At 36.2% G+C, this 25,811-nt stretch overlaps 1 protein-coding gene across 2 annotated transcripts in view; it reads right to left on the minus strand.

Moving 5' to 3' along the window:
* The window catches only part of LOC143258563 (uracil phosphoribosyltransferase homolog), a 46,820-nt gene that overhangs the window by 20,722 nt on the left and 287 nt on the right, over nucleotides 1-25,811 (minus strand). For both annotated transcript variants that reach the window (XR_013032357.1, XM_076517705.1), the window contains exons 2-4: nucleotides 25,669-25,801; nucleotides 23,140-23,182; nucleotides 20,237-20,306 (exon numbers count right to left, since the gene is read on the minus strand). Coding sequence is in view for 1 of the 2 variants with exons in the window: in XM_076517705.1 (XP_076373820.1) it covers nucleotides 20,237-20,306; nucleotides 23,140-23,182; nucleotides 25,669-25,801 (246 nt within the window). In the remaining variant the exon portion in view is untranslated. The remainder of the gene's footprint in view (nucleotides 1-20,236; nucleotides 20,307-23,139; nucleotides 23,183-25,668; nucleotides 25,802-25,811) is intronic.

Here is a 25,811-nt window from a genome sequence, read left to right on the forward strand (position 1 = left end):
TAGGGTTTCCAAGTTCCTGTAGAAAAGAACGGGAAAGTGTCGAACCCACACAAACTTGGGATCTCCTGTCCATTAAAAAATGTTTAATAAACATGGGTAAATGGCTACGTAACTCATATATATGGAGGTCTCGCAAAATGCCATACCTTGACGCTGTGTCATAAGCCTTCTCAATGTAAAAGAATATTGATACAAGATGTCACTTGAGAAAGGCTTCTCTGATTGATGTTTCAAGTCGAATTAGGTGATCCATGGTGGAGTGCTGTCCTCGGAACCCACACTGGGTGGGTGAGAGGAGGTTGTTTGATTCGAGGAACCAAATAAGACGAGCATCAACCATCCTCTCTGAGGTCTTTCAGAGACAGTTCGTCAAAGCAACTGGACAGTAGTTTGAAGGAATCTTGGGATCTTTCCCAGACTAAGAGAAAGGTAAGATAATAGCCTGGCACCAGGCATTAGGAAAAACATTCTCCTCCCAAATCCAGTTAAAAACAATTACAAGAATATCAAGAGAAGCAGGAGAGAGATAGTGCAGCATGTGATAGTGTACATCATCAAGTCCAACATATGTACTGCCAGACCGATGAAGGGCCATTTTCAGTTCCACCAGCGTAAAGGGACGATTATAGTCAAAGAAACAGTCAGTTTGAAAGGAAAGAGGTGAATGCTCTGCCCAAGTCTTGAGGACCAAGAAAGTGGAGGAACAAGCAGAAGTGCTAGATACCCAGCAAAAGCTTTCACCTAGAGTGTCGGCGATGCTCTGGACGTCAGTTACCTCTTAACCATCAGACAGTAAGATTGAGAGGGGGACAGAATTGTAGTGCCCATTGACCTTTAAAACCCTGTCCCATATGACCTTGGAACTGGTGGTAGAAGATATGCTAGCTGTGAACTTCATCCAAGATTCCTTCTGGCTTTGACATCTTACCCACCGGGCATGTGCATGGGCCCGTTGGAAAGCAATGTGGTTTGAAAGTGTGGGATATCTACAGAAAGTATCCCAGGCCCATTTTTGAGCTTTCTGTACCATGTGACAGACAAGATTCCAACATGGATGAGGAATATTGTGGAAAACGTGTCGAGGTTTTAGGAATACACTGAGCAACTGCTTGTATAATACAGTTACTTACAGCCACATAGTCATCTATTAATGGCTGATTGACGATGGCAGGATCAAGTTCTGCAAAAGCAGTGAAAGTGGACCAGTCTGCCTGATCCAGCTTCCACCGGGGCACATAAGTCGGGTGGTATTGACACCTCTCTCAAACATATAGGAAAATGATCAATGCCTAGTGGATTATTGTCAACCCTCCATGAAAAATGGGAGAATAATGAAGGGAAGCAAACCGAGAGATCAATAGCAGTAAAGGACTGACTGGGTGCATGAAAATAAGTGGAAGAACCAGTATTGAAAAGAGAAAGATTGTGATCAGAGTGCATATACTTTACAGAGTGACCCTTCCTATCAATAACAGCACTTCCCCAGAGGGGAGGATGTCCATTAAAATCCCACAGGATTAGAAAGAAAGACAGCAACTGTTCAATGCAATCATCAAGGTCTGATTGATCATATGTCACTCCAGGGAACAGGTAGAGAGAACAAACAGTGATGGTATGACCCAAGGAAACACAGATGGCTACGGCCTCCAAGGGTGTGTCGAGTGGCAAAGACAGGGTGGGCACACGCTGATCAACCAACAGTGCCACCCCTCCATGTACTCATCCATCACACAGCCAGTCATTTCTGTGCAGAGAAAACTGCTGAAAGGTGAGTGTATTGGAAAGTTTCAGAAATGTTTCTTGTAAGAAAAGACATACAGGATGGTAGGAAGCAATCAGTGTTTTGATGTCATACAGATTAGAACATAAACCTCGACAGTTCCATTGTATCAAGGTGGCCATTTTTAATGATGGGTAGGCGAAGTGGCTGGAGAACCCTTCTGTTTACGACCACGTCTTTTTTCCTTACAGAGGCGGTCTATCGACCTCCATGGATCCTGCCCTGGGTCGATTGGGCAGGTCTTTGTTGTTGGAAGGGGATTCCAGTGATTGAGGACACAAATGAATGATTGTTTTGCATCTTGTGGTGGGAGAAGAAGATGTATCTGAAGAAATGCCTGTATTTGAAACCAAAGGATGTGGATCTTGGTGTTTGTTGGAATGTATGGGAGGAACAGAGATGGGTGTAGAAGTTTATTCATCAACCTTTTTAACCATGGAAATCAAAAGGCTTTTCATTTGTTTTGAAAACGATTCTCTTGGAGGCACAGAGAGATCTTTCTGCACTCCCACTGTAGTTGTGGAACGAAGTGCAGCAGCATATGTCCGAGATGAAGTGGCAGACTGCAATTTCCGAGCCTCAGGATAACTAATGTTATGAGTCGTTTTCAAATCACCTCTTTTTCCTCCAACCATTTTGGGCAAGAAAGAAAGTAGGAAGAGCAAGAAACATTGCAGTTGACACAATGTGGGTCCGTGTGACACTTATAGGCATTGTTGTCAATGCCACCACAATGAGCACGTGTCAGGGAATCATGACATAATGTCTTTGAGTGGCCAAACTTCTGACATTGGAAACATGTGAGAGGGTTTGGAATGTACGGCCATACCCTGCAATTCAGATAATCTGCCTTGATGGTGGCAGGTGCACATGGTGATGTAAATGTCAAAACAAGGATATTTGTCGGCAGTGTAATTCTATCTTTGAGAGTAGAGATGAGCCTTACTGCAGAAACTCCTCGAGTGGAGAAACCAGAGAGAATCTCTAACTCAGGGACATTCTTCAAATCCCTCTCAACAATAACTCCTTGTGATGAATTCAAGGTAGCATGAGGGGTAACCTCAATAGGTACATCCCCAATTGCCTTCGAATTCAAGAGGAGTTCACTGTGTTGGGATGTGGATGTTTCAACTAATATGTCTCCAGATCGCAGCTTCTTTACTGGCTTTGAAGAGCCAGCAAATCCCTTCTGAATAAAAAAGGGGGACATTTGCCCTAAAGGTTTTTCTGAAAGAGAATGTAATATAAGAAAACGAGGTACGTGTTACAGATGTTGAAGATTGCTGCTCAGAGTCTTCAAGATGTGGTTGTTTACCTGTTGACTGTTTTTTCACTATTTTATTTAAATTTTTCATAGGAGGATCCATGGGAAAGAAGGAAATTTTTGGTACCCACTGACCCCACCCACCATGGAGACCTACGAGGGGATGCCCTACAATGTCATGCAAGGACATGACAGCATCGCCAGGGTTTCATGAGCACTATACCCAAACACCAGCATCAGACACAATGTCCACAACACCTATTGAGAACATCCAACACTGGTACTTGGTTGACCCTAGCCCAAGTGGACCAGCCAACTGACCCAAAGGGGGCCACCCCAAGACCACCCACCTCCAGGAATTCAAGGCCAAAGTGGTGTGTTAGGGTTGGATACCTCAACCACCAGGATCCTCTCCTCCCCTTCAAAGGTCACCACACACAGCAAACACGTGGGTAGATGTTTAGATCCCATATGAAGTAAACTGAAAGAACAGAACCTTCCCTGGGAGGTCCTCTCACCACATACAGGAATCAACATGGAAGAAAGCAGATTGCAATGTTTATAAAATTTTTTCTATTGAGAACTTCCAACACTGGTACTTAGTTGACTCTAGCCCAAGGGGGCCACCCAAAGGCCACCCATCTACAGGAATTCAAGGCCAAAGTGGTGCATTACAGTTGGACCCCTCAACTAACAGGATCCTCTCCTCCCCTTCATGGGTCACCATGCAAGGCAAACACATGGGTGGATGTTTAGATCCCAGAGGAGGTAACCAGAAAGAAAAGAACCTTCCCTGGGAGGTCCCCTCACCACATACAGGAATCCACACCAAGGGGTGTGGAAAAGGAATTAAAAACATCACACCAGTGGGAGACTAAAATATTTCTGAATCCATGTATACCTTTTCCCTTGAATAAAGTGTCACTAAAATGAAAGGGTAGAAACATGGATTGATCCCAAAATGGTTTCATCATTCATGGGAATTCAAGATGTTGAGTATTGTGAGAGTAACAGACTATAAATGGGAATTCTACATCAAACAACATCTGGAAGTATCTGGAAATTGTACAACAGGTCTCCAATAGGAAGAGGGTCCTGTACCTTTCACCTCCAAAATGAGAGCTGGGAGGGAAGACAAACTTCTGTATCAAGAACCCATCTCAGCATATGTGCATTTCCAACACAACCAGGAACTGACATCTAACAAATGGTAGAAAATCAGGAGAGCACAGAAGGCATTCACTTCCAATATTAAACTTGGCAGTGTTGGGAATATTTTATCCAGTCTGTAGTAGAAACAAGGAACTCAGCCTTATACATGCAGTTATTCATGTGTTTCATCCAGCTTTAAACACCAGATCCATTGTGAACTGACACCTAACAGAAGAAAGGAAGCTAAAAAGTGACCTCAAATTGTGGTTGCACATCCAATCCAAAACCTGGCAGTATTGGAAATTCATCATCCAGTATGAAGTAGTAAAAGAGGACCAGTTGAACATGTGAGGACTTGTGTGGCTGGATAATCTTCAACTAATACCTAATGGAAGGAGGAATATCTCAGCCACAGGAGCAAACTGCAATACATAAATATATAGTGAAATGCTACAACCAATGCATAGCAGCATCTGGAATTGTGCATCACATCTGCAGTAGGAAGGATGTCATGCCACTGACACCAGTAGAATGCCATCACTCTATTCTCAACTGAGTGGAATTGTACTTCATTCAGGAGGATTGGTCCCCAAGGTCCACCACTCCAATGGCTATAGATGATAAATGGTAAGGATTTGTATATTCCATTGGAAGACAAAAAGGTACAAAATGAGTTGGAGCATCCAGAGACCCACAGTAGAGATAGTGCAATTGGTCATTGCAATATCCTCTTTTAAAAAGCAGAGCTTCCATGTGAATGGATTCAATCAAACAATACCTGGTGACACTGAATTGGTCGGAATCATCTAAATGCTATAGTTATTTAACATAATCACAGGACATAGCGCAGATTTGACACTAAATATACCTGGTCAGGCACCACTTGCCAAAGAAGAGGATCCAAAAAATATGTGGCAAAAAGTCCCTTCAAAATAATGAACAAAATAAAGCAGCCCATATACATCCCAATGATGTCCTCTCAGGGAAAATGGAAAAAAAAATAGCCAGGAGGATGGTATGGTGACAGATTTGATGTGAAAAAATGAAAAAGGATGATGACAACGATTCAGAGAAAAAGAAGGATATGACAAGGGTAGGGATTGACTCATTCAGATGTTAAATGGATAGGAGGGAAAAATTACAGAAAAGGGTACGATTTCAATGAGGAAACACACTGATACAGAAACTACTGAAGAAAACAGTGTATGCATTAGAAATCCATAGGCTCTGGCCAGTCAAAGGAATTGGATAAAAGCAGAATGGATCTAGAGGTTGGAGAAGAAGGGAATGGAAAGAGGAGAGTATACATAACTAACCTCCAGAGAAGCCAAAATTGAGAGCAGAAAGGAAAGGACAGGAACTGGTGAACTAACATAATGAAACCTGATGATAAAACACGTCAAGAAAGGGTTGACCATAGGCCAACAATATGAGGGACGGGAAATAAAATAATGATCCTGCCAACAAAAGCTAAAATGGAAGATTATACAAAGCATGAAGGCCTATATGGAGGTTCCAAGTCCTGGAAAGAAATTGAACAATAGTGAATGAATAAAATAACCTAGCCAGCAACCAAGAATGTAACACAAAAGCAAAACCAAGAAACTGAAAATGGAAGACAAACCACCTACAAGTCCACAACAGGAGAAACATATAGGTCACTGTTAGAAAGCTAATTGGAAAGGGCAATGTGGGGAATGGACATAATTAGATAATATGACGGTGTATATCAACTACTCCAAAAAAAAAGTAAAAAATGAAGGACAGCCTGGATACAAAAACTCAACACTCCAGCAAAGGACAAGATAAAAGCTGTTTGAAAACAGAATGGATGGATATCACACAGCAAAATGTGGCTGATAAAGGAGACAAAGGCAGATGAAAGTGAGACAGACAATACCAAAAATTATTACCGAAATGGAAACCATGTAAGAATCAACAGAAATGGTGCCACCTGATAGGGGGAGCAATTTGTTCAATTTTGTCAAAGAATGAGAAACAGAAGACTAAAAATGGGTATGAGGTGTATTGAAATGAGATGAAAAATGTTCTTCCCAGAGACATTCCAAAGTGCACACCTAATCCACAAAACAGGAAGATCCAAATGATACCTCAGATGGGATTACGAATTTGTGATCAGATTCATAGTCTACCAATGACATGTTCACTAATCAATATAATGGGCCTAAAATAGATCCAAAGTTTAAAAAGCAAAAGACATATGGCCAGATATCCCCATGCATGTTGATGGAGGAACCAAAAAGACTGAAATATCACCACCTTGTCCCAAAGAGCTATTAGGAAGGAATGTACAATTTGTTAAATGACAAAAAGTGTCAAAAGAGTGATATGGAGAATGAAGTTAAAAAAGTTTATTGCCCCAAAATCTCCCAAGTGTTTTGAGATGCTCCCTTAAATGGAAAAGAAAGATTCAGAAAAAAAGGGGAATATACATTAGAAGGGGGATTAAAAGAAACCCCAACAGCAAGAGGTCCTATCCAACTGAGAGTCAACACAGACTGCTGGTGAGAAGGTAAAAAAATATCCAAAGAGATCCCAAACAAGATACCATCTAGTGATGCAAATACCTACTAATGATGGCAGATATTGTCACAACCAGGAGAAAGGAGGACTGCACATAAAACAAACAGAGGCAGAAGATAAGAAACCACCTAAACAATGTATCAAATCTCTAAACTGTAGGGAAAAAGTTGGTTCCAATCAAAAATTGGCATGAAAAACACAAAAAAACTAGAAATTGATCAGGTGTGATGAATAAAATTACTACTGATGAACCATCTCACACAGGCAGCATCCTGAAAAAGAAACAGAATATAGAGAGCAGATACAAACACTGAGGAAGTTACAAGTATTTAGCCATCCCTGAAAACGTGTACACTAAACTCTTCTAAAAGGTGCGAGGCAAATTACTGATATGAGAAACAACAAAAGCAAAAACTTGATAGGCCAATATACATGAGAAACAAAGCATACTAATCCCTGAATGAAAGTGTACCTCAAAACAACAAGCATGAATCTCTCTTATCTGGAAAAGAAGAAAAACCAAAGATAATCTACAAAATAATCCCCAAAGAGGTTATGAATAAAATTCAAGTAAAGAGAGAAAACAATGGCTGCAAATGACAAAGGACATGTATATAAACCCCTCCCCCAAAAAAACCATGTTTAGAAGGAAAGAATAAACTGCCCTAAGTCACATCCACAGATAACAGAGACTGTTACCAAAAATGATAAAATTCCCAGAAGAATATAGCCATCATGCCCACATCAATAACTATGTTATTGCCCCAGCAACATGAATAGGAAATCTGTCACAGCACCAGCATTAGTGGTAGTTATGAACACCTGAAATTGTACATCACAAAGCTAAAAAATTAGAAAAGAGAAAGTAGATAATGAAAGTTTAATTGTGGTCCACAAAAAAAAATCACTGACTAAATTAGAAAATACTTGAAAGTAAAATCACATGGATATAACTAACTCTCAAACACCCCCCCCCAAAAAAAAAAAAATGTCTGCATGCCAATCGAGAAGCTATTGGGTTGAGGAATAATTTGTGAGCGTTTTTTCAAGTTAAACAAATATATTCATAAATGAAACGCTTTCGCAAAATATTTCATGTCATTTGGTAGATAATTTTTTGCTCTAATATATGGTGTGTATGATTTTCATATGTCTTTAATTTTTGCTTTCATTTTCAGCTCATTAAATGAACTGTCAAGTGGACAAAATCGAGCATTTTCGACACCATCTGCTTTTCGCATTTAATTTCTTGCAATTTCGTTTAAAACAATGCATACTATATACCTAGGTATTACATGAAATAAAGTATCATAATAAATGTTTTGGGTGTAATGTGTTCATGCATTGAAGTATTGTATAGTCTTGCATGTAATGCTTGAATGAAATTATTTAAAAACGCTCACAAATTATTCCTCAACCTAATAATAACACATGCATTATCAGAGCGACTTGTTACAACAGTAACAGTGTCACAACCCTATTGTTGGAAGGCTGCTCCATGTTCATTTGTATGTACATACATACAAAAAGAAGTAGTAGTTACAAGGGTAGCAGCAAGAAAAAAATTTACTCTGAGAGAGAGCAGTAAAAATCAAAGCTTTTTTTGTGAGAGGATGTAATATATTGTATCAGAGTTTAGAGTCTTTAATGTGAATTGATACCCGAGTTGGTCAACTAACTTGATTATCTGTCAGCTACTGACAAGCACAAATTACATGGATTGGTGTAACATAAAATAATCAATTGAAATTATCATGGATTGTACATTTGGATAAAATGAAATTTCCTGTGTCATCTATGACCAACATATATTATTCCCTGACTGTCTGAACTATTGTAATGCATAACTGAACTACTACCTATAATAAATTGTGAAATTACAAAACATTATTCATATATTGTTTTATAAGTACAAGACAAGCTGCATATTAAGAATCACAGATTGCTTAAATATCATCTTGCAAAATTTAAATATGATTAATTATGTTGTTCTAGAATCATTAGCAACATTTCAGAAAATGCACAACAAAGACAGTTCATCCACTTGTTTATGATAGTGCACAGCAATCTCACTTTTAAATTCTAACTTAAAACAAAAAATGTTATTATAGCATAAATGACATTACAGAACTTAAAATTAAATTTTTGCTTTTAATTCTGGTGTAAAATGAAGCATTATTTTACCAAGCATACTTTTCATAATTCAACACACATTTTCTTATGTGTATGCATGCATAAATATGTACAAAAGATTTAGACATTAGCCATACACTGCAGTGAATTCATACTTGCAGTACCTATAAAATAACTGCAAATGTTACCAAAATTATCCAGGCTACACCATAATACTTTTGCCTTTGCTTTAAAAATGAACACAAATTCATCTATATTACATTCTAATTATATATAGAGGGCACTTCACAAAGAGAATAATACCTGCTAAAAAACATTCACTATACTTTTAGTTACCCTATTTCTACACCATTGAAATATATAATTTTACTTCTAAAAGTTACCATAACTGGAAAACAAACATTTATCACTGACAGTGACACAAGCCCTTTTTAAAATATACTGAAGTTAAAACAAACTTAATAATTCTCTGAAATTTTCTATTAATAGAATTATTTGTAACCAATAAAAAAATTTTCAACTTAGTTCTTTTCTTTATGATGTTACCTTATTTTCTTGATTGGTTTTGAAATATTCTTCATCAGTTTAACAGTTTGGAATTGCTGAGATTGCCTCAACCAGGTTAATTAGCCAGTTAAATTATAACAGTTTTAGTAATTTGTTTTTTGGTTTTGCTATTAGTGTTTTGTGCTCTAAATTGAATATTTAAAAAAAAATTAAGTAAAGGTTCAAAAATACAAATACAGAGTTAACTTCTGTATAGACTTAAGACAAAAAAATTAAAGACCCCTAAGAGCTCAAATCTAGAAAAAGTCTGGACTCTTGGAGGTCCAGAAATATTTTCATATTATTTGAGTCTTATATTGAACTATTTCTAGCATTTTAATGACAGATTCAGTATTTCTCCTTCTTCTGAAAGAAGCACTGCAGTTGCACAAAAAGTTACTAATTTCACACCATTTTGTTTTTCTTCTCTTTCTCAATTCAACCAATCAGTAAGTTTGTTTAGTATGGGACAAGACCAAAAGCAATTACCTCAGGCAATACTATCAAGTGGTTGTTGATATCATGACAGCATGTTGCTGTGAAAGGAAATAAATATACACTGATACCTTGATTGCACTCATCTGGGAACAACAAAAATTGTGGATAACTGAAACAGCAGACAACTGAGGCCCATTGCTTAAACTATGTAAAATGTTTCAATATATTTAAGTTCTTGATTTTAAATTACATTTTTTACTGTTGTTTAATCACATTATCAATGAAAAATTACAAACCTGTCACAATCATAAAAGTCAAGTGTCAGTCAGTCAGTATTCAGTTACACTCAATTTTTCTGAATTTTGTGAGTTACAAAAAGTCCAAAACCATTTTTTTCTCCAATAATGCTTCTTCTTTTGATTACCCATTCCCATTTGAATTTAATCACTAACATAGGCATCAATAGCTCCTTTATTTTGGCACATTTTATTTTTTTTATAGACACAGAAGTGCATTCATACTATCAATGCCTGTGAAAAATAAGTAAAACATTAGTGCAACTCTATGCTCGGAAATTATTATGAAAAAGTCTTTGTTAAAAAAGGCTCAAAATATGAATTATATGCAGGAAAGAGAATAATGCATAACAAGGCTAAACCCCAACACAACCTAAACACACATTTGCAGTTAAAGGACACCCACAATGCAGCAAAGAATAGTGGATGACAACTAAGTTGAGTGAAATATTGAAGAAACCTCAATGTGTATTTTGTATGTTTTTGTATACTATGTTTTTAATTACTAGTCAAATAAACTTAACCAAGCTACAAATATTGTGTATTCCTGTCTTAAAAGGTAAAAATAAAAGAAGCAAGGCTAAGCTTATGATCTGAATGCACACCAGATCTTGCAGCAAAAACCCAAGATATCATGCAACACCTGAAATTATGCAACAAAAATTAATTTCTGAGCAACAATTTCTGAATGTAAATTGTAATGGCACAATTCTTTTAAGAAATTCTGGAGAAAAGAAAAAAAAAAATAGTGGATAATCGAGGCACTAACATAACCACCATTTCCTGGTACAATCATCAGTGAAGTTAGGTTAGGCACACTTGGCTCCCAAGTTTCTGGGCTGGCTTGTAGATCTGAAAATATATGTTGAAGCTTGCGAGAACTAAGAAACAAAGTAACACTTTGGTACTGATAACAGATACTGTGCCAATAACACCCTTTCCTACCTTAATTTTATAGAATTTTTTTTGTACAGAACATCATTTTTAACATGCACTTTAGTTTCATAAAAAGGTGTGATGAGAAGAGAAATATCTGCAAACTGTAAAATATGGTTAGGGGAGTAGTTCAATTTTCTCGTTCATTTCCATTCAATTTACTGATTATAACCCACATATGACTAATATTCCTGTTTATAGCTTGCTTCAAAACATAATCAAACTAACCTTTGTTTCATATGAAAGACTTCTTGAGATACAACCTTAGCAGAGGTTAAAACGATGCACAAGATAAAATTAAACAGTATAAGAAACAGTAATGGTAATATAAAAAATATTTAATTACAAACATTTTATAATTTCTTTCAATGCTATCAGCAATGTAAAAAAACTTAAAGTTTTTATAATTATAAAAACATAAGCTTAAAACAAGAAATTCTTCATATATACAGAAGTTTAGAAAACACATTACAACAATTGATACGTTTACATTTTACAGTGCAAAATGGAAAAACTATTAAAACATACGAATGTGTCAATAAATAATTGAAGAAGTTGAAAACTTGCTGAACTAGATACTACTTCAAAAAAGCATGACACAGCTGGGTTTCTACTTACCCAGTTCTGTTTCCTATCTGGTTAGAGTTTGTTATAATAAAACATGAGTCTTGTGTGTAAGTAGGTTAGACTTGATGTTATATACTGTTAGGTTGTTATTGGCTCAGGTACAAGTGAAAATTATTAATAGCTAATACATTTCAATTACCTGTATAGTTGAACAAAAATATTCATAATTGCAAACAGTAATTATGTGTGTGTGTGTGTGTGTGTGTGTGTGTGTGTGTGTGTGTGTGTGAGAGAGAGACATTAGTTAATAAGTAATAATTATTGGCTCCCATGTGTCCCACGATATATACTGGAAATATCAGTGAATTGTATTTTATAAGTGAAAACTGAAAAAATTCAATAACTTTCAAACATGTTTCTTCTAAGACATGGATGGAGAAAGATAAAGTATCCTTCGTACCAAACTAAGGTTAATTCTATTATGATCCACTTGCCTCATTGCACACTAGTCATTCTTCATGCACCTATACACAGGTTAATAACCTTGAGGCATCCCACAATAGCAGGGTAAGATCTTCCATGGACAGTAGTTTCCCAAAAGCAATTGTGCTTGAAATTGATTTTAATCTTTTCCTTAGCACTGTTGTGAAAAAATTTGTTTATTGAAGTATAAACTTTTTTTAGATCAGTAAAGTTTGCATTCCCTTTTTTCCAAGGCTAACACTATTTCATTTGATTTGATTACAAATTCAATTTTAAACTATACTGCCTTTCACTTAATGCATTAAAAAAATTAATCTGGGAGATTAGTTTAATAACAAAGCATTCAAGTGACAATTACTATTCCATCTTTCCAAGGTCGTAGCAATGTTGTTAACATTGACCCTACTTCAACTGTCACCACTAGAGACCACTTGCATGTGAAGAACATTATTGTCAATGTTCAACATGTTGAAAGTTTCCCTTTTCTTGTTTCCGAGGTGCTTTCCTCTCTCTCTGAATGACTATGAGGACAATGAATGGCTCTTTCCATCTCTTAGGCTTGCATTAGGCTTCTCTTTACCTTTAGAGGACAATGTTTCAACTCTGAAATATGTTTATGGATTTGATTTCTAAAAATGTTCCTCATTTTTTTTTCCACCTATGCTTCTTTATTCTGCCTGTTTCTTCCTGCATGTGTCTCATTCAGAAGGTTATTTGATTTTTCCTTCTCCAGATATACATATCCATACTAACACGTTTCTGGATCAGTTTCAATCACATTGTCAAATACTTTGTTCTCCTTGACCATAGGATTCCTTTGCATGATTTATGACTGGTTCCAATCCTCAGACTTCCTTCACCCTCCTGGGGGACTGAACTTTCTAAATATTTATGATCGGTAGTTTTCAATACTTTGACTAGGCTTTGTCTTATATTTTTCTCTTCTTACTTATTTCCTCTATTGTCAGCACCTCTTCCCCATTCTTATTTCTGTGACCTTCATTAGGCTGCTTTTTTTTTTATGCCTGAACATTTTAAGGGTGTACCCAACACCTTTGAAACTTGGACCAAGGTTTCCCAACATCAATCCTCCCCTTCCTACTTGTTTGTCTCTACCAACTTGTGTATTCTCTCCCTCCCATTTCTCTTCCCCCTATTTCTTCTTGCCATCTTCTGTCTTGTGGAACTGGTTATCACACATCCTTTATTCTCAAGTCAGTTCACGCCTTGTGATGGACAGGTCTTTTTCTGTTTGCAAACCTCTAGATCCCATTTTTATCCAGCTAGTGAATCATTCAAGTTTTTACATATGGCTTTTGGCTTCATTTCTCCTTCTTCCTCAGCATCTTCTGAATCTTAAGATTGTGTTACCAAATCTTTTACACATGAGACCCATTAAGAGGATCCTTTCTTTATCTTGTTTCCAAAACTTGAGTAGTTCAGGAGGAAGATAATTCCTTTTCTCTCATTTCCTTTTTGTCTAACTCAGTTTTTAATGATCATTTTAATATTGTTTACATTTCAAATCTAGTTTGTGCATTCAGGTGTTACTCAACATGTACAGCTTCATTTTCGAAATCCCACAATTGTTTATTACTGCTATGGGACCTCTCTTCTTCATGGGATTTTTCATCCTAGTTGGATTTATCAACTTTTCTGGATTATATATTCCTCCCTTTACAAACATGCCTGGAGGATTTATCAATGTATCATGTCTCATCCTACCAAATCCATCACTTACAGGACTCAGTTGCTTTCCACTTTTAATGACTCTTAGATGAGATCCTCTAGACTGGAATGCAGGCTATGTCAAACATCTTTTTCTCCTATTATTTCCATCTTCTGGTAATTTAGTTTCCCTCAAGTTATAGCCTACCTTAAGTTGCCATTCTCCAGTCTACTCAGTCTGTTCGATAAATGCCTCTTTCACTTCCTCACTCATTCCTTCTCTTACATAATTCACTTCTCAGAACCTATCATAAATTTACACTGAATTAAAGGAAATCAAAAGCATTAATCCCATGAACTGCTCCAAATGGCCCATTTTTTGAGATGGGTCTTAGGATCTGGGTGAATACCCTATTGGTAGCAGAAATGCATACAAACAGTTTTGAAGCAAGAAAAGGTAAAACCATTTACTGTGGGGTCCACTTTAGTAAGCATTTGGGGGCAGTCTGTAGCTGCCATTCAATAAACATCCTGTTTGACAACTGACTCGAAATGTGTAAGTTGTCAACATAGAGACATGTAGGAGGGAGTTGTCCACTCATGGCATGAATCTATATAATTAAAAGTATACTCTTCAAAACAAGAAACGCAAAAGGGATATTTTTGTTATTTTAAAGAGAAATATATGTAATAACGTTACAAGCTCAGAGTATGTGATGTTACATGTGTTAAGGCACTGATTGTCAGACCAAAATGACAATAAAAGTTGTACACTTTGAAAACGGAGGAAAACATCGGATTTTTCACCAAAACGCATTCGTGTCCAATAACTTTGTTTGAGAGATCTGCATGTTCTGCAAGTGCAACATGTGCAAAATCCCCTATAAAAGTGACGGGTTCTTGGTTTCCATAGCTCAGTGTTAAGCCACAGACACGCAATACAGTTACGCCAAGACTGACTGAAGCACAACGCAACAATGCCATTGGTCGCTTGGAAGCAAGAAAATCTCGATCAGATGTTGCCAGAGCTGTGAATGTCCATCCAAGCACCATCACAAGGCTATGGAATCGTCACCAACAACATGGATCAACTCGTCACCATCCACGATCTGGCTGACCTCGTGTGACCACGCCCGCACAAGATCGCAACATCCGGTTACGTCACCTTCGGGATAGGACCACCACTGCGACGTCTAATGCCTCAACCATACCAGGGCTGCATAGGATTTCCGATCAGACTGTACGCAACCGTCGACGAGATTCTTAGGCCCCATTGCAACCCATCATGGTGAACGTCAACGAAGTTTTTCAACATGACAACGCCCGTCCTCACACAGCCCGACTCACCACTGTCTTCTTGAGACACCACAACATCAACATTCTTCCCTGGCTCTTCAGATCACCAGATTTAAACCTCATCGAACATCTTTGGGACGAGCTGGACTGACGTCTGCGACAAACTGAACCGCAGACTCTACCTCAGCTTGCAGCAGCTTTGCAGGCTGAGTGGACAGCCATTCCACAGGATGTGATTCGTCATCTCATCGCTTCCATGAACAGGAGATGCCAAGCAGTTATTGATGCTCACGGGGGGCATACTCGTTATTGACGTTGAGTGACGTTAAACTTCACCTAGTGAGCGTGGACTTCGCCTTTGCAGACTTTGGATGATCAGCAGTGAATGTGCAAATTTTTACACGTCATACAGAACTACCCGGAATAAACTTGTTAACAATTTGTCTCATATTTTACCTTTTGCATTTCTTTTTTTGAAGAGTATATAATACTCAAAACACAGCCCTGAGGGACTCCAAGTTCCTGTGAGAAAAACATGAAAGTGTCTAACCCACACAGACTTGGAATTGCCAGTTCATTAAAAAATGTTTAATAAAAATGGGTAAATGGTCATGCATCCCGTACATGTGGAGGTCTCGCAAAATGCCATACCTCCACATTGTATCATATGCTTTCTCAAGGCCAAAATATACAGAAACAATATGTTATTACTTGAGAGAGGTTTTCCTGATTAATGTTTCAAGTCAAATTCGGTGGTCCATGGTGGGGTGCTATTGTTGGGAACCCACACTGAGTGGATGAGGTTGTTTGGTTGGAGGGAACCAAACAAGAGGAGTGTTAATTAAAGGGACAACTTGTCAAAACAATTGCATGGTAGTTCAAAGGAATCTTGAGATCCTTCTCAGGCTTAGAAAAATGGAGTACAACAGTATGGCACCAACCATCAAAAAAACATTCTTCTGCCACATCTGGTTGAAAACAACCAGAAGAATAGCAAGAGAGATAGAAGAGAGACGGCACAGCATTTCATAATGAATATCATACGGTTCGACTGATGTACTGCCAGACTGATGAAGAGCAAGTTTAAGTTCCAGTGTAAGAGAAGGATTATAGTCATACAGACAATTAGCCCAACAGGAAAGAAGTGAGCGTTCTGCTCGTGTTTTGATGGCAAACAATAAGGGGGATCAAGTAGAAGTGCTAGATTCATGAGAAAAGCTTTCACCAAGACTACTGGCAATGCTCTGGGCATCATCAACATCCTGGCCATCAAAGAACAAGATCAAAAGGGGGCAGAAGTATACTGGCCACTAACCTTTCGAATCTTGTTCCATATGGCTTTGGAACTGGTGGTAGAAGAGATGTTAGAGGTGTATTTAATCCAAGATTCCTTCTGGCTTTGACATCTGACCTGCCAAGCATGTGCATGGGGCCTAATGAAATGCAACACAGTTTAAAAAAGTGGGATACCTACGAAAGTTATCCCATGCCCGTTTTTGAGCTTTTCTTGTCATGCAACAGGTAGGATTCAACCAAGGACAAAGATACTGTGGTAAATTTGTCGAGCTTGTATGAATACATTAAGCAGCTGTCTGGACAATACAGTCAGTTACTGCTGCCATACAGTTGTCTATCTTTGGCTCACACATGATGGCAAGATCAAGTTCTGTGAGAGCAGTGAAAAAAGGCCAGTTGGCCTGGTCCAACTTTCACTGAGGCATGTTGGTCAGACAGCATCAACCATGGCCAGTCTCCCTCAAAACGATAGCGATCAAAATGATCACTGCCCCACGGATTACTGTCAATCCTCCAAGAAAAGAAGGGAAGCAGATAAAAAGATCAATGGCAGTAAAAGACTGACTAGGTGCATTAAAATAAGTATAAGAACCAGTACTGAAGAGAGAGAGGTTGTAGTCCAAGAGAATGCTCTTTATGAAATGACCCCTCCCATCAATATCAACACCACATCAGAATGGATTACATCCATTAAAATCCTCCAATAGTAAAAAGGAGGGATAGCAACTGCTCAATCAGGGTATTAAGGTCCGACTCATTATAGATCTCTTCAGGAGTCAGGCAGAAAGAACAAAGAATGATAGTATGACCAAAGGAAACAAATGGCTACAGCCTCCAAGGGTGTATCAAGTGAGAAAAACAGGGTGAGTAAATGCTGTTCAACCAGCAGTGCTAACCCACCACGTGCTCATCCATCACACAACCTCTTGTACTTTTACAAGGAAATCTGCTGAACAGTAACTGTATCGGCAGGTTTCAGAAACATTTCCTGTAAGAAGACACACACAGGATGGTAAGAATCAATCAAATCCTTTATGTCATCTATACTTGACTGGAAACCTCAACAGTTTCACTGGATCAGAATGGCCATTTTTATTTACGTGGAGGAGAAATTGGTGGGAAGCCCTTCTCTTTTTGACCAAATTTTTTTTCTTTATTGAATAAAAATCTTTCAACCTTCATAAATCCTATCCTGGGTCGAATAGTCAGGTCTGTGTTTGTGGAAAAAGATTCCAAGAACTTAGGGCATGAAAAATGGTCAATTCACTTCTTGGGGCTGCAGAAGAGGATGGATGCAAGGAAACACCTGAATCTGAAGGAAGTGGAACTGGGCAATCACAGGAAGGAGTGGTAGGAACAAAGATGGAAGTAGGCATAGATGCATCAACTTTTTTTAATTATGGATGGCACAAGATTCTTAAGATGTTTTGCAAACAACTCTGTTGGAGGCACAAAAAGATCTGTCTACAATCCAACTGTGGCAGTGGAATGGAATGAAGCAGCACATGTCCAAGATGGAGTTGAAGACAATAATTTTCAGGCCTCTGCATAGGTGATATTACCAACAGTCTTCAAGCATTGCACCTCTTTCTCTTCTACCCATTTAGGACTAGAAATAGAGTAAGAGAGGTGTGGGTCATCACAACAGTTAACACAGTGTGGTTCCAGGTTGCACTCATGTTGTGGTATTTACCGCCATAATGAGCACATATCAAAAAATCACGACATGATGTTTTTGAGTGACCAAACAGCTGACACTGGAAACATCTGAGAGAGTTAAGAATGTAAGGAAATACCTTGCAGCTCATATAACCTACTTTGACTCTGGCAGGAGGTCGTGGTGATGTAAACATTAATATCAGAACATTGGTAGGGTCCATAATTCTGTTTTTATGAGTGAAAATTCGGTACACCGTAATAACACCTTGGCTGGAGAAATCAACAAGGATCTCTGACTCAGAAATGTTCTTTAAATCCCTCTCCACTATAACTGCTCTGGAAGAATTCAAAGTTGCATGGTGAGTAACCTCAATGGGTATATGGCATTTGATTTCAACAGGAATTTGGTAAGTTATGGTGAAGATATTTCCACCAAAATATCTCTAGAACAATTTCTTTACTGACTTTGGGGAGCAAGCAAGTCCCTCTAATCCATTTTGAAAAAAAAAAAAAAAAAATGGAGGCAACTGCCCTAAGGATTTCTCAGATAAGGAACAGATAATCAGAAATCGAAGTGCAGTGGGGATACATCATCTATCAGTCTTAACCTCCATTTGCCAGTCTCACATAAGTAATAAAAGAGTAGCAAAAGATATGGAAATAGAAATTACGGGAGCAAGATGTGGGTGCTCAAGCCAACAACATCCCACATCTATATCAACCTTCACTGCTTTCAGACAGTGGTGGAAAGGTGGCTGCTCTCCAAAGTAAAGAATGAGAATAAAAAGAAAAAATATTAAATAAAAAATAATAATACTAAGGTACTATCACTTGGGTGTAAATAAGTTAAATAAACTTATCTCCTAAGTAGGCATTCCAGTCCCCATTATGGTGGTGAGGCACTAAATAGTAGCCCAAAAAATGAATTATACTAGTACAAAGGGTCCTAATCAATTTCAGCAAAGTACAAAAATCAGTAGAATAAATCACTACTCACAAGAGTAAATAAATCTACTAGGGTAATCATCTAATATTAAAAACTCACTGAAAAAGTTGCAGAAAATCACCAAGATACAAAGTACAACAGTGACATTAAGAAATGATAAATCTTCAATGTAGCTGTTTCTGATTAATATGCTATAAATATGGAAAGTGAAGGACATGGAAATATTCTTCAGGGTGAAAAACAAATGCATTTGAATTTATTTTAAAACTATGTCATGACATATTCAACAATGCATTCCTTACTACTGCCCAGGTTTCAGTCAAATATTTGTAGTTCTTTTTTCTGTAATAGCTGTAAAACTATAAATCAATAAAATATTATTAGAGACATCAATAAATATAAACATTGAAGCATTTCCATCTAATACAGGATGAAGTATCTCTAGATCGTATAAAGAAGCTTAAATGGCTTTGAAAAACTTATGTTAGTAGTGAAAAAGAACTTGAATATTTTAGGGTGAAGATCTCAACTTTTAAGAAAACTTAAAAATGTCCCTACCTACAACTTTCATAGGCATTTGTTTAATAGCTGTTGCATAAATTTTGGCACAGTATAGACATCTTTTTCTGCTGTATGCTTTGGTGCTTAAATGGCTTAGAAGAAAAACTTGACAAGTAGCAATGAAAACTAATAAAATTTCTTGTTCCCTTTCAAAAATCAACAAAAAACAGTTCTACAATCTGCACTAGAGTACTTCAGTTGGTTTGCCTAGAACTGAATAAAATATTCATTGCCATTTTTTTTCTTAGACTTGTAAAACAGGAATAATAATAATATGAAGAACAGATGGATGAATTTTGAATTTTACCTCCTATTTGGAAAATAAACTTTTTTGCTGTTATAAACATTTAGCTGCATTAACCAATGTAACAGAAAGTCTTGAGTATTGTTTCAAAAAGTCTTTTTTAAGATGGTTTTCACTCGTATGTTTTATTAAAGTTTATGAAATTCCTGAGCAATCTCTATTATGAACCATTATTGTGGTTCATGACTTTATAAAAAAACTACACCAATAACACACATTTCTACCTTAACACAAATAAAGCTTGTTATTAATCTATTATTTTTTAACTAACAAATTACACTAAGAACTAGGATGAGTTCACTTTTCTTAAAAAGATACGACATAATTTCAAGACCCATATGTAGAAAGTAAAAAAAGGAAGACTTGCCAGTAGGTGTTGTAACAGTACAAGGAGTAAAAGGAAGTTGGTTTAAGCCTTCTTCCACAACCAAACGTATCTGTACAATAAAAAGAAAGAAATTTCAAAATTTAAAACTTTAGTAATTATATTCAACACAAAAACAGTATGTGATGATATTATAATAAGTTAACAAAACTGGGATAGCCTGGTGGTGAGAGTATTTGACTTGTGATATGAAAGTGTGTGTGTTTTCTTATAGAAAAGCAACATTGGGCTATCTGCTAAGCCAACCAAAAAGAATCAAATCCCTGATTTTAAAGTTGTAAATCTGTAGACTTACCACTGTCAATATGAAAGTTACAGGTTTGAATCCTATTCCTAATCATGCTTGCCCTTTCAGCCATGGGGGCACTACAATGTAATGATCAATCCCATTATTAATTAGTAAAGAGTAGCCCAAGAATTTGCAATGCAAATTATTCACTAGATGTTTTTCCTCTTGTCCAGCCCTCCCAGACAAGAGATTGTCATGATGACTAAAATTTCATCATGAAACCTAGTATTTTCTCCCATTTCAATCAAATCTAGGACAGTTCTGGATTATTGGAAGTCTGGAACTATTTTTGCATTCTTTGAGCCCTATATCAAATTACCTCCAGGAATTTAATGGCAAATTCAGTATCTAAATTTTTTTAGAAAGTAAGCACTGCAGTTGCTTAACACATTAATAATTCTGTGCTACTTTGTTTTTCTTCTTTCTCTCAATTCAAACAATCTCTGTGTGTGTGTAGATTCAGACAGGACTAAAGTCAGATAGTTCAGGCAAGTGGTTGTTATGTGATCATCTGCATGTCATTCAACGCTGGGAAAATAAATATATAATACGCCAGTGCCTCAATTATCAATACCAATCCAAATAAAGCAAAAAATTGAGAACAGAAACAGCAGATAATCAAGGCATTAGCATATCTCACTGGTTAGTCCACTGTTTAATCAAAATACAATTTTCCAATACCTTTAAGTTCCTTGTTTTAGATTATATTCTTTTATACTTTCATTTAATCAAATCATTATGAAAAATTGTAAAACCTGTCACAATCTTATAAATCAAGTGTTTGTTGGTCGGTCAATCAACTACACTGAAATTCACAACTTGCATAAATCCAATCCCTCTTTTTCTCCTATAATATTTCCTTTTTTCACTGCATTTTCCATTTTAAATTGAAGTTAATCACTATCTCAGGTATAAATTGGTCCTAAATTTCAGAACCTTTCTTGCCATAGCTACAGAAGTGCATTTGCACCTGTCAATGCCTTTTAAAAATAAGTAAAAAATTAGAATAAATCTATGCTTGGGAATTATTATGAAAAGCTTTTATTAAAACACACCACAGTTAATTATCTGTATGAAATAGTACAATGCACAATTGAGCAACAGCCCAATACATCTGGAACATGCATCTGTGGTCAAAGAATGCCCATCATGTAGTAAAGTGCATATCACAATTGAAGTTGATTGAAATCTTCAAAAAATTCTTAATGGGTATTTTGTGTGTTTTTGTATACTATTTTTTTAATCACTAGACAAAAACTGGAAACACACATGGTGAATACTGGGACAAATATTAAACCAGAAAAGAAAAAGTGGAAAATCATGAGACTACATAGACCCTAGACACCAAAGGCTCTAAAAACATGATAAATATGTAACATCACATAAAGGGTCCACAAAAAAAGGCATCACATCCCAAAATATTTTAAACAAAAAAACACAGTTGCAGGGTCAAAAAAATAACTTTTAAACAGCATTCAACAAAACATCACATACCTGAAAATGTCCTCAAAAACCAACAAAGGCATAAAAAAAAATCCACAGGCAAGATGCAGAAAGGCATGTCCAATGTGGGGGGAGACTATCAAGATCCTCATTAACTGTGCCAGGTATAAAAGGCACAAGTAAAAAACAAAGGATATCCATAGAATTCTCAAACTTCTAGCAAAAAAAGGTTGTTGAATTTCCTGAGAAGTTGCCAATATCTGTGGCTTGAAGAATGGTTACAAATGAAATAGACAAACTTGAAGAGATAATGTGAAGTTCAGAATGCATGCCTGATTTTTTTTTCAATCAAGCAAAATATTTCACAGCAAAACACAGGTAAAGGACTACTGTCCCAATAAAAAGTGAAATTAAACAAAATAAAGCATAAGTGAAGTGAAGGGAAACCACTTTAAGTCTGAATTATAACTAAAGCAAAACGTCCGAGCTCAAACACTGCCAAACAAGAAGTGAGGGTTGGGTAGGGAAGCACAGAGGGAACTACCTGAGTCACATGAGCTTGTCATGCTTCTGTTGGTTAACAAGCGATAAATGATGATTTGCATGAGGGACACATTGAAATCTTCCAATTCCAACAGGGTGTAGCATAAGGCTCATAACATGCATTAGCAAAGAAGTTTGCAGTGAGAGAGCAGCACTGAATAGATAATTTTGTGAAAGGAGTTAACTTCTTTATTGAAATATATTTTTAAATTCTAGAACAAAGTATGGCAATCTCAATGTATCAAGATATGAATTTTACAGTGTGAAAGGTATACACAAACCTACATATATAAACTGACAAAAAATACTATTTACCTAAAATATTTATTCATATACCAAGTACATTAATTTCCTAATGATCCAGACCAAATATTCTGTGAACCACAAAATACTACATAAATTAAAAAGTACTAGAAAACAAATTATAAAAACTTTAAAATCTTAATATAAGTCAGATACATCTACAAAGAAGGTAACACAGACTTCATGCCTAATACAATTAAATTACTGTCATGCTTAAAAATACTGTTTCAATTCAGTTTTTGTGTGTAAATTTATTGCTTAAAACAGCATTGTTAATTACTACTAGTGATATTCACATTCCACTCACCAATCGTTCAGCGTAAAAAACAAAGTCACTCCTGGTTGTGTTCCTATAACAGAGAAATATAAAATTATTTTCAAACAGACTGACAACTTAGAAAAGTTAAAACAATGCCTAAAAAACTGACCCACTGAAAGTGGTAGTTGTCCCTCACCAATGTGAAAATGAGTACTTCTTTAAGTTTACAACTTGAGGCATCTTTCTAAGTTGAAAACTATTAATTTCTCAAACAAATTGAGTAAAAATCTTATTTCAAATCAGCAATGACTTTAATTATTAAAACTGATTTTTTTTTTCATGGAATATATGCTCTCTATCCTGGAATTAACAACCATTATAGATCATAAAATGTAACACCATACTGCAAAGAGATTAAGAATGTTATACGAAGTTCATATCACCACATCCATTCAAGTTCTCTCTGATGTGAGGAATGTGAATATTGACAATAGCTTTTCACATAGTTTTTAACATAAAGCTACAGTATTCAAAGCTTACTACTGTATCCTGCACACTTTTCATAATAAATCTAATTTACAAGGTCAACTGTTTCCAAGCATCCATTTCACAGTCATATCACATAAAAATCCCAAAATGATGAATCTCAAAACATGATCAGTATGTCTTTGTATGGGAAAAATTGAATACCTAAAAATACTTCATTCACCAGCTGCTTGAGGTGTGTTGATTTGAATAAGAGGTATGACTTGAATCTTTATCTTTTTCAGACAGAAATCATTCTGATTATTTTAATATTATTGTCTCTGGATTACTTTTGTTACTAACATTTGTATTTGAGGATTTTCACCTGTCATAAGAGACTGCACTTTGCTCACCACAGCTGAAGAAAAACTTCTTAAAGGTTCCTTTGTAGGAAGATCTTGTTCCAAATGTTGATCATATTTCTTTGTTTTCAAATACTGTTACATACAATGTTGAAATTTGATCTCATCTAGTTATTTCACAGTTAAAGAAAATACCTCATCAACAGTTATGATAGAGAAGCTAAGAACCACAATAAACAAAAATTACTTTGGAAAATGCAACTTAGTAAGTTGTTCTGTAATTATTTGAAGAGAAGTATTGATTTTCTTCCCTTCTCTCCACCTTTAACAGTTTCAAGATATTTAACTTTATTTGCAGTTGCTTAAGAACATTTTCATCTATAACTTTACTATGCTGCACCTTAGTAAACCCTGCATTATTATCCTTTTCCCAAAGATGTCTTTAATTTTAGATTTAAAATTCATTTTTAACTGGTTTTTTTTCCAAATTTTTAACTTGTGTCCTCTTGTACTCTTGTTATTTGAATAAAATACAAAGAAACAAGAGGGCTTTATCCTTATCAAACAAAAGGAGAAAAGAGGACATTATCCTTACTGATCTACCAGATACCATAAACTTCAGTAAGATCACCTCTTATCCTTTTCATCCTAACAGAAAGTATGCCCGAGATTAAACCTACCCATTTAATAATATTCTTCTTCTTCCATCCTCTAACTTATTCTTTCAATTCTAAAGTTTAATAGATAGGGCAGTCTAGATAGGCCAATAGATCCTTAGTTATCCTCATATTTTGTATTGTTATTCTCGTAGCACTCCTCTGAACCATTTCCAGTAAAACAATATCCTTTCTTAGATTATACAATCCAAACACTACACAGCATTCATTACTTAAACTAGTAACTTTTATAACACAATTACCCCATTTAATTTTAACCCTTAAATAGCAGATATGTTGCAAGCAGCAGCATTAATTGACAATGGCTGCCGTTTAAAAGAGCATTATTTTAAAGACTTGAGTAATTTATCTATAGCTAATGAGCTATGCCAAGGTCCTTTTCATCAGTCACGTTACTGAGTGGGTTCTCATCCACACTAGTTACTACTATCATTAGCCATGTGATTCACATAATGCAAGCCTAGGTGTTTTCACTTATTCAACTTGTACTCATGGAAGCAAGCTCTGCAACTGAAGGGTTTTTTTTCTGGGCTCTAACAGTTGGAATCAAACTCACAAACCTCATAAATAACCCATTCCTTCTACCTTCTGAACTCCTTACTTATTCTTAAACTACCCCTACAGTTATAGGTAAATTGAAATTGGCATATTCCTAAACGTTATTATAGAAGATAACATTAATGAATTTGTCCAGATATACACATATCAGGTAATTAAAATATCAGGTATTTTAGGTTACTTTTAAGACTAAGAGGAAGTTTGTTTACTTTGTATATCCCTGGATTTTGTACTACTATTAATTATAGTACTACTATATTATTAAGTTACTACTAATACTAACAATTTGTTTAGTTTCAGTGACACTTTTACAAATTTCATAATTATTTTGAACTAAACTTGGAAAAGCCAATCTGGATTTTTCATTCCAATAAACCAGTTCTATTTAATTGTTCTTACTCAAGTTACTACTCAAATAATGTCATGAAATATTTATTTACTGCTAATACATCTACGTACATTGGATTTAAATTACACATAAATTTCGGTTTAAATACATTGAACAAATCACTTACTTATCACGAATAACTGTCTGAAGCTCACGAATTTGATCATTTATTGGAATACACTTTAAGTTTGGGCTAAAAGGTTGTGACTTTTGTGAATCTGGGTTTGTAACACTAAAAGTCATCTCTGCAAAAATGTAATCTAATATCAA

Source organism: Tachypleus tridentatus, chromosome 8 (assembly GCF_004210375.1).
Source record: "Tachypleus tridentatus isolate NWPU-2018 chromosome 8, ASM421037v1, whole genome shotgun sequence".
Classification (NCBI taxonomy): domain Eukaryota; kingdom Metazoa; phylum Arthropoda; class Merostomata; order Xiphosura; family Limulidae; genus Tachypleus; species Tachypleus tridentatus.